The 14519-nt window shown below is 58.0% G+C and overlaps 1 protein-coding gene across 3 annotated transcripts in view; it reads right to left on the bottom strand.

The window, feature by feature from the left end:
- LRP5 (LDL receptor related protein 5) overlaps positions 1-14519 on the bottom strand; it is a 124079-nt gene that overhangs the window by 57885 nt on the left and 51675 nt on the right. For all 3 annotated transcript variants that reach the window (XM_070782579.1, XM_070782581.1, XM_070782580.1), the window contains exons 4-5: positions 14190-14386; positions 12997-13128 (exon numbers count right to left, since the gene is read on the bottom strand). In XM_070782579.1, the coding sequence (XP_070638680.1) occupies positions 12997-13128; positions 14190-14386 (329 nt within the window). The remainder of the gene's footprint in view (positions 1-12996; positions 13129-14189; positions 14387-14519) is intronic.

Genomic DNA, 14519 nt, shown 5'->3' with positions numbered 1-14519 from the left:
CCGTGGGGTCTGATCTGAGCTTGGAGGCTGGGTACCCGCCGAGGGTGGCCCAGCAGACCACGACTCTACCCTGAATACCTTCTGCACACTGGATGTCGGGGCAGCTCTGTGCCCACCCCTGTCTGCAAGGAAGCCTCATGGAAAGGACAGGCCATGGGGGCAGCACAGCCCGGCCAGGAGACGCACAGAGCCCCCTGGGAAAGAGGCCAAAGGAAGCCCTTGTGACCAGCATCATCTTCGCACCCTCCGGCCCGCCTTCCAGTCGCCACAGGGCTCTGTGTGCCTTCCACCCAGGGGCAGGCGGCAAACGCTCCGGGCTCGGCAAGGCCACAGCCGCCTCTCATGGCCCCTCGGCTGCACCACCGTGTAGAAGCTGCCACAGTTGACGCGTCAGCAAAGGTGTGCAAGCAAAGCGTCCTACGTGGGCGCCAAACCCTGAAGGTCCTACCGCTTTCCCACGTCACCAAACACTCCTCTCGTGATCTTCGTTCAACCGTGTAAAGACCGAACTTAGCCCACAGCTGCCCCCAAACAGGCCGTGAGCCGCCTGGCCCACGGGTGGGGCTGGGGGTTTGCTAGTCCTTGCGTGGGACAGTACGCGTGACTTTTAGCATATCAGAACCATAGTCTGATGACACGGCAAACCACGTCAGGACGGAGGCGGACACAGAGCGACTCCAAGTGCTCTCCACTCCACTTAAAGTCCGTTAAGTATTTTAAAGAAAGTTAAAAGGCATATAAATCAATAAGAAAACTACCCAGACCCCAACAATAAACGGGCAAAGACCATAAACACAAACTAACAGAAGACAAAAAACACAATCAACAAACATGAGAAACGGGTAACTTCTTGGTAACTTGACCATTTGAGCCACCAGGGACGCCCAAGCGTTAGTTGCTCAATTGTGTCTGACTCTGTGAACTCACGGACTGTAGCCCACTGGGCTCCTCTGTCCGTGGAATTCTCCCGGGGATTTTCCTGACCCAGCGATCGAAGCCGGGTCGCCTGCATTGCAGGAGGATTCTTGCAGGTAGAAGTGAGAGTCCTGTTGCTGCCAGCGGGGTCAGTATGTCCCCACCTCCCAGGGGACTGTCCCGGGCACACTTCCTGGATGGCAGTGTGGCTTAGGGACCCTCTGACCAGGCAACTTCCCCTCCGAGAAGCCAGCCCAAAGCAGCAGCTAGAAATGGACACGGGTTCTCCATCACAGAGGGTCCCCAAGGCTTCGTGAAAACAGCAAAACCCAACCCCGAAAGGAAGAACCTGTAAAGAACCTAGAGATCTCACTAAAGGAAAAAAGGCGAAAGCGAAGTTGCTCAGTCGTGTCCGCCTCTCTTCGACCCCGTGGACGGTAGCCCACCAGGCATCTCTGTCCATGGGATTCTCCAGGCAAGAGTACCACAGTGGGTTGCCTTTTCCTTCTCCAGGGGATCTTCCCGAGCCAGGGATCGAACCCAGGTCCCATGCATTGCAGGCAGATGCTTTACCCTCTGGGCCACCAGGAAAGCATTACATATATGAACGGGCTGGAGTCCAGGTCAGTCATTACACAAGCCCCAGCGGCACCCTCTGGAGAAGGCGGGGCCAGGACAGGCTGGGGAGGCGTTAGGTGGGAAAGTCAGCGTGATGCTACTACACACACGACCCGAACAAATCACACAAGATGTGAATGCGGGCACAGGAGAAAGGACAGGGTGCTCCCTCTGCCCTGGTGCTCCAGTGGTTAAGACGCCTCGCTTCCATTGTAGGCGGCACGGATTTGATCACTGGTCAAGAAACGGAGATCCCACATGCGACAGCCAAAAAAATAAATAAATAAAAGGACAAGAAATACACTTCAAAATATTAACAGCAGCTATCTCTGCTGCTGCTGCTGCTAAGTTGCTTCAGTCGTGTCTGACTCTGTGCAACCCCATAGACGGCAGCCCACTAGGCTCCCTCATCCCTGGGATTCTCCAGGCAAGAACACTCTCGGTGGAAAAATTATGAGAGTTTTTTATTTTCTCCAGTTATTTTTTATGTTCTCCTTCCTACAGCGAACACAAATGTCACTTCAAAACAAGAAAAACAAAGGCTTTAAAAAATGATGCACAAGTTCCTCCCGAGGGGATCTCACAGACTAGGTGGGGCGATGGTCTTTATTCCGGGGACCCACGACGGCTTTCTCAAGGGTGACCTGGCAGGGAGTGCCCTAGCTCTCCACTAAATTGCCACGGGGGTAGGGGGGTTGGGGGGGGATATATTCGGATTCCAGGTTCTGAGCTGTTTGAGCTGAAGAACAGGAGAAGGAAGGGATGGGGAAGAAGCGTCCACAGCCACGGCAAACCAGGAGGACACTGCTGGTGGCGGTCGCCCAGGGTGGGGGCCACCTGAAAGGGCCTCAGGGTTAACCCCTTCCACACCTCAACTCAGAAAACGGACTTTTCACAATGGGCAAAACAAGAGCACATCCCAGGGCCTGGACTGACCACACACGGAAGGGGTGGGGCCTGTGAGTTCCCCGTCCCCCAACCCAGCAGGCAGGGTGGACAGCACCCTATCCCCTGCTGAACCACCTGCAGCTCCAAGGTCACGGCCCCCCACAGGAAGGACGAGGTTCACATCTCAAGGCTCCCCCAAGGCCGCACCACCCCCGAAGGCTCCTCCTGCCAGAGATGCCTCTCCGCCTGCCTGACGCGTCCTCAGCCCCCGTCCTGGCTCTCAGGTCTCCCGTGTCCATCTCCCCTCGCTGCCCCCACGGGAGGCAGAGCCAGCCTTGACCGTGACCCGGGCCCAGAGCCACAAGGGCAGAGCCAGGCCCAGCGTAGGCCACGGTCCACACTGCAGCTTCTAAAGCCATAAACAGCTTCACAGCAGGCAGGCAGCCGGCTTGTTTTTGTTTTTTAGCAATTGATTTTCTCCACTGCCCCCCTGGGGTAAGCGGTTGGACAAACACTGAGACCACAGGCCGGCACCCCAGCCCAGGAAACCGCGCCGAGCGACCACAGGGTCACAAGGCACAGAGGAAGTGGCCAGGCCGGACGCTGGCTCGGCTGGAAACCTGAGGCCTGAGCAGCTGTCCCCCCGCACGGCCCACCTCGGGCCTGTCGGCCAGGCTGCAGGGAAGCTACGGCCCCTGGGAACCATGGGCCGGGTAGGCCCCCTCGCCTGGGGCTGGGCCTGAGTGCACGGCTCTGGGACGGGGGTGACCCCCGTCCTGAGGCCTGGGGTCACTGGACAGCGGCCAGGTCGGTGCCAGCCCTGTGACCACCCCCCCTGCAGCCAGTTGCCTCTGGTCCCGTCCCCAGGCCCCTCACCTGGCCCTCCACAGGCAGCACCCCCTGGGGGTCACACCCGACCTCACCCCCCAGCCCCATTTCCCTCCTGAGTGGCCCTGAGCAGGCAAGCTGGCCCGTTCTTCACGGGTAGGACTCAGGTGTGGATAAGGCCCCCAGGCGAGGCTGGGAAGAGAGACATGTTCCAACAGAGTGTGGTTGGATGGGCAAATGCGAAGTGGGCAGCCAGGCTCCCTGAAAGGCAGGAATGTGGGGTGGGGGTCTGGCAAAGAGCCCAGGACTGGCATGAGGAAGGCTCCGTCCCACCTCTTCAGGCAGGTGGCTCCATTCTTTAGCAAGCCCACACGGGGGTTGCTCTGAGCCCAGGCAGACCAGAGGCGTCCCTAGACGACTCTGGTGCACGCAGGCAGATGTCCCCGGGGCCCAGGCGGGGCAGGGGAGGGCTGGGCTCAGGTCTCGTCTCTGCCCCTCCTGTGCCTCTGACAGTGCATGTGGACAACGCAGGCCGGCCAGAGACCCTGCCTCATACAGCGTCATTCCTAGCCCCCAGGAGGTGCTGGGCGCTGGGGCGTCCGTCCACCAGGGCCCGGACCTTGAGAGCACAGAATGTGTCCCTGAGGGGACCCGTCTCAGCCCCCGGGGTCCATCCAGGGCCAGGCTGGAGCTGGGCGCGACTGCAGAAGCAAGGGGCATATTGGACAGACTGGGAGGGAGAGGGCTACGCGGCGAGTGACTGCAGTCTCACTGCGGCCGGTGGACACGGGGATCCGCACGCCTGACCACACCCAGGACACCTGCCTGTCCAAGGCCCCAGACCCACGACGACACTTTTTTCTTTCAGAGAATATGGCAGGCTCCCCTCTCCTCTTTTATTAGTTTTAAAAGTTAGTCTTCAGACTCAGACACAAAAGAACACATGGTGTGTGGTTCCATTTCTATGACGTTCCGGAACAGGCAAAACTAATCCGTGGTGATGGAAGTCAGGACAGCGGCCGCCTCGGTGGGGGGGATGGGGGGTGGGGGGCTTGGTTTATGGCGGGAGGCTGCCAAGGGCGCCAGGGAACTTTCCGGGTGGTGGAAGTCTTCTGTATCTGGTGTGGGGTGGTGGTTATGTAGATGTATACAACTGTCAGAGCTAATCAAAATCTACACTTAGAACCTGTGTGTCTGCAAGTTATATTAAATGCCTCAATTTCTTAAAAAAAAAAAAAAAAGTCAGCACTTGGGCTTGTGACACCATTTCCTGGGACGGTGCAATCTGATTTTCTTGCTATTAAAAATTCACGGTCCGTGGCTGAGAACAGCAGCTGCCTTCTGTTTGCAGAGTCGACGCCAATCACTGCCCGGGTGGCGGCAGCCCGGGCCACAAGGGCCTCCTTTCTTTTCCCTTCGACCTACTTCCCCGATAAGTGACAAGACAGCCAGACTGGGAACAAACGCACCCCTTATCCCTCAGGCCTGAGCCTCGGCTAATCCTCCCGGACAGACGGATGGACGCGAGGGGCCCAGTTGTCAGCCCGCCCATCAGACCCGACAGTGGGCGCCTCTGTCCCCCCGGCTGCCCCCGCCTGGCCACATCTCCGCAGCCCTTTCGTCTCCTGTCCCCATGAACATCTGTTAAAACTCCTTCCTGGCGAGGTGCGGCAGGCGGGCCGTCAATCAGCAGGAAAGGCCTGGGCTGGGGGTATGGAGAATGACGCCCCAGCACCTCCTGGCCACCCCCGGGTAGCAGAGCCACATGCCCCAGACACGGGCCCACAGATCACCTGCCCAGGTCACTCAGGCCCCGAGGAGGGGCGTGCCCCACGGGCATGAGGAAGACCCAGGGACAGAAGTCAGAAGAACAGGGCAGGTCCCCCGAGGGGCGGGCCCCCGAGCGGCTGGGAGCAGCGGGAAGAGCGAGCGCCCTGGGTCGGTGGTGGTAACTCCCAAATAAGGCCCCGCTACTGCTGTTTTTAGCCCATTCCACATAATTGGAAAAACATGGGGAAAACCAAAGCCAGCCGGGCACCTCCGTCGGCGTGGCTGCCAGGGAGGGGGCGGGGAGGCTGGTGCTGGAGGGCACGCGGGCTCGCGGTCTGGCCCGGGCCGGGCTCCTGGCCCAGGGCGGGCTCCCCGCCTCGGGGACCAGAGTCACTCGGTTCCCCCCAGGCTTCACTCAGCCCGCAGCAGGGCCAAGGCAGAGGAGGGCCACTTGCTGGGACATCCACTCCAGTCTCAGAACCCACCGGTGCCTCCCTGGGTCTCCAGAAACACAGGCCCCTGAAGCCAGTGGGTGTCACATCCCCGCCCAGGGGGCTGTGGGAAAAGAGACGCCCCTCGGCCCACAGGCAGGGAATCCCAGGGCTCCTGTCCTGTCTGTGTGCCCCTGCCCGGCAGGCTCTGCCTCTCTCCTGACACCCGCTCCAGCCCTGCTGAGGGGCGTCCTCCGATCTCCCCATGTCACCAGCGAGGGGGCTGCAGCTCAGGGCGCGGACGGGCTCCCCGCTCTGTGGACATTCAGCAGCAAGTGAACCAGCCTCCCCACTCCACCCTCCACTTCCCGGGGGACCCCCGGACCCGCCTCAGGATGTCGCAGGCTCCCGGGTCCAAGCGTCATCCCATCTCAGCTTTGCCCCTGGGGAAGACGCTGACCCCTGCACAGGGCCGGCTCTCCCTGGCTCAAAATCAGGAAAAAAACAGGATTCATGCACGTCACACAAATGTCTTCAAATTCAACTCCATGGCCTTCTCTGATGCTTCAGCTGGTAAAGAATCCATCTGCAATGCAGGAGACCTGGGTTCAATCCCTGGATCGGAAAGATCCCCTCAAGAGGAAATGGCAACCCACTCCAGTATTCGTGCCTGGAGATTCCCATGGACTCGAGGTCGCAAAGAGATGGACACGACGGAGTGACTAGCACACACACACAAGCATAAAAGGTCAGGCACCCGGGGTAAGAGCGCCAGGAATCCGCAAGTCACGCCCAAGACCCTGGCTTCCCATCCTGAGAAGTTTCCGGCCGTGCAGGTAGTTCCCGACCCGCTACCTGGCAGCTGCCTTGGGCACACATCCAGGGCAGAGGCAGCCCTCCGCTGCCCACACCTAGTCCCTTGTCATGGAGGTTTGCTGGGGCCAGGAACCTGGATGTCACGTGGGTGATGGTAATTCCAACACAGCCAGGCCCCCGCCCCAATCCAGAATCCTTCTAGCTCAACACTGGCCTTCATCCCCAGAAAGGAGAGCCACATGCCTGGCTTCCCCATTGGCCAGGCGAAGAGGGCTCCCCAAACACTGGGCCCCCCTCCCAGCTCCTCTGGGTACCAGTTGGCATCCACATCTATTCCTGATTCCAAATGTCCAGGGAAGAACTGCTCTCCTGCCATCATGCCTGCCTGGCTCCAAGTTCAAGTTCAAGTTCAAGCACAGCTCATATTTGTTAGGCAGCCAGGCCTTCCTCTCAACAACCCCATGAATCAGGTACTACCTGCTTACTCCTCGCTTAGTCGTGTCCAGCTCTTTGCGACCCCATGGACAATAGCCCGCCAGGCTCCTCTGTCCATGGGGATTCTCCAGGCAAAATACTGGAGTGGGTTGCCACGCCCTCCTCCAGGGGATCTTGGCAATCCAGGGATCAAACCCAGGTCTCCCACATTATGGGCAGATTCTTTCCTGTCTGAGCCACCAGGGAAGCTGATCATCCCTTTTTACTGCTGAGGAAATGGAAGCACAGAGAGGCTGAGCCAATTTCCCAAGATCACACAGCCAGCACATGAGTTAAGGTTTCATAAAAGGAAGGCTGCACACAGAAAGCCATCACATGATTGAAAAGTGAAAGTGTTAGTCGCTCAGTCGTGTCTGACTCTTTGTGATCCCATGGACTGTAGCCCACCAGGCTCCTCTGTCCATGGAATTCTCTAGGCAAGAATACTGGAGTCCCAGGTTGCCATTTCCTGCTCCAGAGGATCTTCCCAACCCAGGAATCGAACCTAAGTCTCCTGCAATGCAGGCAGATTCTTTACCATCTGAGCCACCAAGAAAATCACTCTAAATCCTGGGTATGCCCAAGAGAGTATTTCCTCGCTACCCAAAGTCTTCAGCAGGCTCTCAACTGAAGACCAGAACCGTGTTACATGTCGCGAATGTTGCCTTTGACACACCGTATCCTGGACGGAAGCCGCCCAGGCACAGTCTGTGAACATTTCCCTCTGTCCCAGAGGCCATCCCCCTAGCCCAGGGCCTCCTCCAGAGCCCTCACCACATGGCTTTGGCTCTTGACCCCCGTGGGACCCTGGACCTCACCAATTCCTCAGCCAAGAGGAGATCCCTGAGTGATCCCAGGGCCTCCTCAGCTGCTCCCAGAATTCCATCCTCCCTACCGGATACCCCGAGCCTCGTAAGACCCTGGCAGCCCTCCATGGGTACTGCTGCCTTCCGGCCGGCAAGGCGCCTGCGCCAGATCCTCGGAGCCCCGCCAGTGACATTCAATAGGCTTCAGCGCCTCACTTTCTTCATGTTACCCTCGCATTGCCAGCTTGTCTCCAGGCAGTGTTTGCAGCTGATACCCCGCACGGCGTCAGCAGTCAAAACCCGCATTCCACACATGATTTATGTCTGCTGGGACATGGAGCCCTGGCCGCTCGGGAGGCTGCAGGAGCAGGGAAGGCAGCCACCACGCTCAGGAGACGGGAGGCGGGGGGTCCTTTTCATCAAACGTTGTCCTTTAACATGACACTCTGTCTGTGGCAAAGAACAGAGGCTGGGCGCGGGGGGACCCGAGTCCCGAAGCCCCCTGTCCGCCAGGGGAGGCGTCACTGTTTGTGACATCTGAAACCCTCAGCCCCACTGGGTCCTCGCTCACAGGACGGGCTCTGACTCGCTGCATCTGTCACCCAGACAGCCGAGGAGGCCCCCTCAGGGACAGAACCCCCTTCTCATTCACGCTCGCACTCCTCTGGGTGAAGGACACAGGGAGGTGTTTGAGGACCACCTCGAATGTCCAGAAAGCCACCTTGGGGGCAAACCCTTGAGATGCTCTAAGAAGCTTCTGGGTTGCTTCTCGACTTCAATGAAAACATTTAGGAAATTCCGTTTACCCTTTCCCACCCCGGCTGCCCCCAAATCGCTTCAGCTTCTAACAAGCTCCAAGGCAGGAGCTACATCAGCCGCCCTTGACCCCCCGGAATGAACCCTGCATCAGTGGGAAGCAAGTGGGTTGTGAACTAGCCTTATGAAAACCGGGCCCTGGGCATCCCGTTCTCATGCAAACCAAGACTCCCATCCACGGCTTTTGTCTAAGCTGTTCCCTCTTCTGACCTGACACCCTGGTCCTGGACGGGGCATATGGAGCAAATGCAGGTGAGTGCAGCCTCATTGCGACGATGTTCTATGCAGACCCCCGCCCTGTGCCTCGCTCCCACCCAAGCATGGGCCCCTCGGAATGACAACAAGAACATTTTTCTTCCACGAGCTTGGCATTCTCCAGCTGAGTCATTTGAAAAAGTGTCCTTCACAGCTGGGGAGGGGACAGTTCTGACAAAACCAGGAGTGGCTGACTCCCAGGGCTCTTTGGGAACTGGGTCCACCCCAGCCCCACCCCACCCTATACCCCGCACACCCCGCCCTCCGAGGGCTTGCTTCCGACAGGAAAGACAGGCTTTGCTGCTAATCCCCAGTTCCCCTCATGGGTATCGGTGTCAGCTCCCAGCACAGAGCTTCCAGCCCCAGGTACTGCCTCCTCCAGGAAGCCCTCCCACCCCTCTCCCTGCGGGTGATGCCTGCAGAGGGTACACAATCCTCTCAAAGGACTCGACCCCAGGCAGTGGCCAGAGTTCAGAGTTCAGAGTTCAGAGGCCCCAGCTACTGGGATGGTGGAAACCCGAAAGAAGCCTACAGCCCCGACTTGTTCTGGTTGGAAAGGAATCTGGGCCTCCCCCAGGGGGTGGCAGGATCCTCGGACAATGGAGGCAAACCCAGCCGCGTGGGCCTGCCACAGTGTCAAAGGTGTGAATGGTGGGCATGGCTACTGTTTATGTAGACCCACTAAGTGCAGGGGGTCCACAGCATTTGCAACTCCTGTTGACGCCCTGGGTTCTCCACAGCTTCCCTGGCAGGGGGTGGTCTCGACCCGCCCCCACTCCCCATCTCACAGACAAGGAAGGGAGGGACAGAGTAACAGGGCCCCAGGGCTACACCCCAGGGTGGCCTGGTCAAGTCCCTTCTGGAACTCCAGGCTTCTCTGGCTGTGCCACTTCACTGGGCCGTGACTCTGGGCTTCGATGAGGGTTCACGGCCCATTTCTGCCCACACCCCACTGGTGGAACTTTGACGCAGGAAGGCCCCCTAACCGAAGCAGCTGCACGAGGTCCCCCTGGGGAAGGCCCTGCTGCATGAACTACCTTCTTGGGGTTGTGTCTGTCGACTACAAACTGGCACGCAGCATGGGCACTTGCCACCACCTCTACCAAGATTAGATCGAGTGCTGCTGCGGCTGCTGACTTCCAACACGTCCTGAAAGGAGCTCGGGGTGGAGAGTAGGAATGGAGGCATCTGTGCTCCAGGAAAAGCTGGCAGGACGGGCCTTCGGATGGTTAGACATCTTCAGACGCCCATTTTATGAGCCAATTCTTGTATCTCCTCACATCTAGAAAAGCGCTACAGCCCTTCATGTGATGTGACGTCTGTTCCTTGTGACTAGCAGAAGCCTTCTGCAAAAATATGAGCTTGATTGCATGTACTTCTTCACCAAGACCACAATATACTGACCTCTTTCACCTACCTCTTTCTCAGCTATCTGCGATGCTATCTCCGGGCTATCGTCCTCATGTATTTTCTAAAGTTGACACATCCATCACTGAGCCTTCCCCAAATGTCCACATGCAGCCTGGTTCTACATACTTGGAGTGGGCGGAGATGGCAACCATATATGTATCCCCCTCCCTCTCCCAGAGCAGACATCACCAGCCGATCCAACACAGGGCTCAGGCAGATAGCACCCATCGATGGCAGGTAACAGACAGCACATCCAGATCACTCTACCTCCAGGGCCAGGCCCCAAGCCAGCCCTCTCACAGCAGCGAGACTCGGAAATTGCAAAAACAGAAATAGAACAGAAATGCCCAACAGGAGGAAGATGATTTGAACGTCCACACACTTGACGAACATTCTTCAGGCAGTGACACACGCTCCTGAGGCGCCATGTGCGTACCCAGTCACGTCTGACTCTGTGACCACACGCACTGTACCCCACCAGGCTCCTCTGTCCATGGGATTTTCCCAGCAACAATACTGGAGTGGGTTGCCATTTCCTCCTCCAGGGGATCGTCCTAACCCAAGGATCAAACCCACATCTCCTGCGCCTCCTGCACTGGCAGGCGGATTCTTTACCACTGAACCACCCGGGACATATCTCATGTAATTGCAAATACTCCTGCAATACTGTCAACCGAAATGTATAGACACATACGGCAAAAGAGCAGAGAAAGGTACACCAAACCCTCTGCACCATTTCCAGATTTCCCTTTCGTGTCTGCAATACACAAAGCAGAAATGGCTCCATAATTCGCAGGGACCACCGCAGAGTGAAAATGCAGGGTCCTTTCAAGTCGACAACAGAGCACAAAATGGGGCTCTTCTGAACGTGGGGCTCCATGTGCCTGCACAGATCAGACACCTGTGAGGTCGGTCCTGACACCAACTTGGCTCCTGCCACAGGGCAGCCACACAGGCTGTTCCTTCTCTCTGGGCCATCTCCCTCCTCCCTGCTGATCCCCAAGTCTCAGCTTAAACGGTACCTCCTGGGGTGGATCTTCTCTGGCCGTCCACTTCAGGCAGTCAGTCCCCCCGACCCACCGCCGCTGTGCATTACAGTAAGCCCCCTACACACAAGCCGTCAAGTTGCGAACTTTAAAGATGCGAACGTGCATCTGGTTCCGGCGGGGGATCAGAACCTGTGCCATCCACGCCAGGGGTGACCGACCCTGCAGCTCGCCCTCCGTCTCTTGTCGCTGACCACCCTGCGGCTCTGCCATCTCCCACCTCCTCTCGCTCCCCCAGTCAGTAACTCTTCTGGCCTGCTCACTCGATGCCGGCCCCTTTTGGCCCTTTCTGTTGTTGTACTGTTCTACTGTCCTTTCCAAGGTACTATCCTAAGGTAAGAAATGTTTCCATTTTCATGTTTGTTTGCTTCTTATGTATTATTTGCATGAAAAGTATTATAAGCCTATTACAGTACAGTACTCTATACCCGATCGTGTTAGTTGGGTTCCCTTGGCTAACTTTGTTAGCCTTCCCAACCAAGTGGACTTACAGCACTCCCAGAAGGGAACTCATTCAGATTAGGGGACTTACTATACTCTGTCGCAGCCTCTTTCGTGCGTCTTGCATTAATCTGATCCAAATCTGTTAACAACTTTTATTCGTGTGTGTGCCCGCTCCCTGTCAACCTGACCAACTGGCACGTGTGCCCTGTGAGCGGCGGGGAATCAGGCCTGCCTGGCTCGCTACCTGCTTTAGCCCCAGCACACAGCAGGCGCGTGGGAACGACCTGGGGGTATGTGGAACCTAGCGGATGCCACGTTTTTCAGATTTGCCATCATGAACTTTTGTTTTAAATCCAGGACGAAGTACTGCTCCTCCCTTCTGCCCCCAGCCCACCAGGGAAGCCCTCACCTTCCCTTTCTTTCCCTCAAGTGGGGCTGGCCCAGGGGTGGCTGCTTCCAGTCGCCTCTCACTACCGCCCTCGCTGGTCTGGCCCGAGTTCACCCTGGTGCTGCCTGGCTGTGCTGAGCCCTGGACGTCCCCAGGGACAAGCTGTATCCTGGACACACATCATTTCCAGAAGACCACACCCTGAACCCCACACCTGGCAGTAAAGGCCCCCAGGCAGCGCCCCAAGACGGGTGAAACTTCATTACCAACAATCACAGCACGAGTGCTTGAAGCAGCAAACGAGCGACAAGTAAGGGGGAGAATAAAGAGGCGGAAAAATGTCAAAAGCAAAGAACATCACTCGTGCAGGGGGCGGGAAATCAGGTAAACTTCATGCATCCGGAAGATAACTCCTGTTAAGGATGTGTTCACAACCTACGTTTCCAGGGGGTGGGAAGGAAGTGGGTGATTATGGCAGGAAGATTCCAAGAGAATGGGATGCAAGGGTCAAAATGAATCATAGGATTTCCCTGCTGGTCCAGGGGTTAAGAGTCTGTGCTTCCACAGCAGGGGGCACGGTTTCCACCCTTGGTCAGGGAGCCAAGATCCCACACTGCCACACAGTGTAGCCAAAACAAAAATAATAATAAAAAATAAAATGTTTTTAAAATGAATTATAAGTTCCACAGCAACGCTTACGAAAAAAGTAGAAGAGCAAAGACAGGAGCTTTCGGCAGGGCCCGTGGTGCCGCAGAGTTGGGAGCCCTCGGAAGAGGCGGGAGGAGAGGCCGAAGTGTCTGCCGCTGCCTCCTGCGTCCCGGTTCCCAGCACACCACCCTCCTTACCCTAACAGTTGACAACGGCCAGCTTTTAGGGTGTGATCACACAAGCAGGGAGGGTGCTAGGCACTCGGGGTCTCAGCCCGTCCGGCACGACCTCCTCTTACAGACGGGAACCCCAGGGCGCCCGTCGGGCAGCAGAGCCCAAATCTGACCCAATCCCGCCGGCTCGGAGCCCAGACCGTGTAAGCCCCTCCCCGAGGGAAGCAGATGGTGGGCACCCAGGCCGGCGGCCGCCCCTCCCCGGCTCACCTGCCTTGCACGTCTGGCCGTTGTCCTGAAGCTGCACGCCCGTGGGGCAGGCGCAGGCGTAGAAGGGCTCCCGCGGGGACAGCAGGCACAGATGGGAGCAGCCGCCGTTGTCCTCCTCACACCGCGTGTGGTCTGCGGGAAACGGGGCGGGGGACACCATTCCGGAACTGACCCTCGACCCCCACTCCCGCCTCGCCCGACGTGGGCATCCTCCCCGCCCCTCCTCCTCCCAATTTCCTACAATGAGAAACCCCGTCTACATCAGGGCCCCTCCATGGCCACCTCCCCTGTGGAGGCCACCCCCAGCCCTCGCTGGCAGGATGCCAGGACCTGTCCGCCTGGCAGTGGTGCCGCCCTGGGTTGGGGGTTCCTAGAGCAGAGGCCTGTCTTATCTGTCACGTGCTTGGACCTCATGGGCTCTGCACAGGCGCTCGATGGCCACACAGGGCCGAGCCTCTCGATGCTGATGACGAGACTTTTTGCTCTCCCTGGCACAATGCAACTGAACTGACACTCCCGGCATCTCACTCTGCCCAGGACAGGATTCGGGGGGGGAACCCATGAAACGCGAAGTGCTGAAAGTGTTAGTCGCTCAGTTGTGTCCGACTTTCTCCAGGCAAGAACGGTGGAGTGGATTGCCAGTCTCTTCTCCACGGGAATCTTCCCAACCCAAGGATTGAACCTAGCTTGCATTTAAGGACCACGGAGGTCTCCCTAGAAGACAAGTCCAGAGAGCCCCACCCCTGGGACTCTACTTAAATTCAAAGTTGGGACCTTCAACAGCATCAAGGCCAAAATCCACCCACACTCTCTGTGGTCCCCATGGGACCTGGTGGAGGTCCCCGTAAGAGGAGATGGTGGTTCTTGAGGGAGTGGGTGAACCCAAGTCCCTGGCCCTGCTGGCTGCCTGTCACAGGGGCTTTTCACCATCAGAGACCCCTCCACGACCCCATGGGGAGCCCAGGCTGAGAACTCAGACCTGGAGCAGATTTTCCATGAGTAAGTATGTAATCTCCACTGGGCCTTGAAAAACAGGGCAACCTTCCTTGGGAATCCTTCTTCCATCCCTAAGGACAGCCCTGCCCAAAGCAGCCCCCATGCCAGCTCTGCAGAGGGACCTCTCCCAGCCTGCCCCCTCCCCACGCGAAGACACCAGCCTCCCGCGCTCAGCCCTGGCCCGGCCCCTGACTTACAATAAGGCTGTCGCTCCGGGCTGAGCACTTGAATATCCATGGGCGAGTAGAGAGCGCTAAGGATCTCCTTCCTCTTGTCTCCAGTCCTCTTGTTACAGGCGTGGATGGAGCGGGTCTGCCAGTCTGTCCAGTACAGAGTGTCTCCAGAGAGCGTCAGGGCAAAGGGGTGCGTCAGACTGCCCTCCACGACCTTCTGCCTGCAGGGGCGGGTGGAGAAGCCATCACGGGGGGTGGTCCCCACTGCGTTCCCCTTCCTGTAAGCCTTCCATCGTCACTGCTGACCCATCGACATCACACCGGCTCATTGAGTGGTGATGGAGCAGCCTGAGA

This window comes from Bos indicus, chromosome 29 (genome assembly GCF_029378745.1).
Source record: "Bos indicus isolate NIAB-ARS_2022 breed Sahiwal x Tharparkar chromosome 29, NIAB-ARS_B.indTharparkar_mat_pri_1.0, whole genome shotgun sequence".
Classification (NCBI taxonomy): domain Eukaryota; kingdom Metazoa; phylum Chordata; class Mammalia; order Artiodactyla; family Bovidae; genus Bos; species Bos indicus.
The sequence above is the reverse complement of the archived record's forward strand: the minus strand, read 5'-3'. Positions and strand labels throughout refer to the sequence as shown.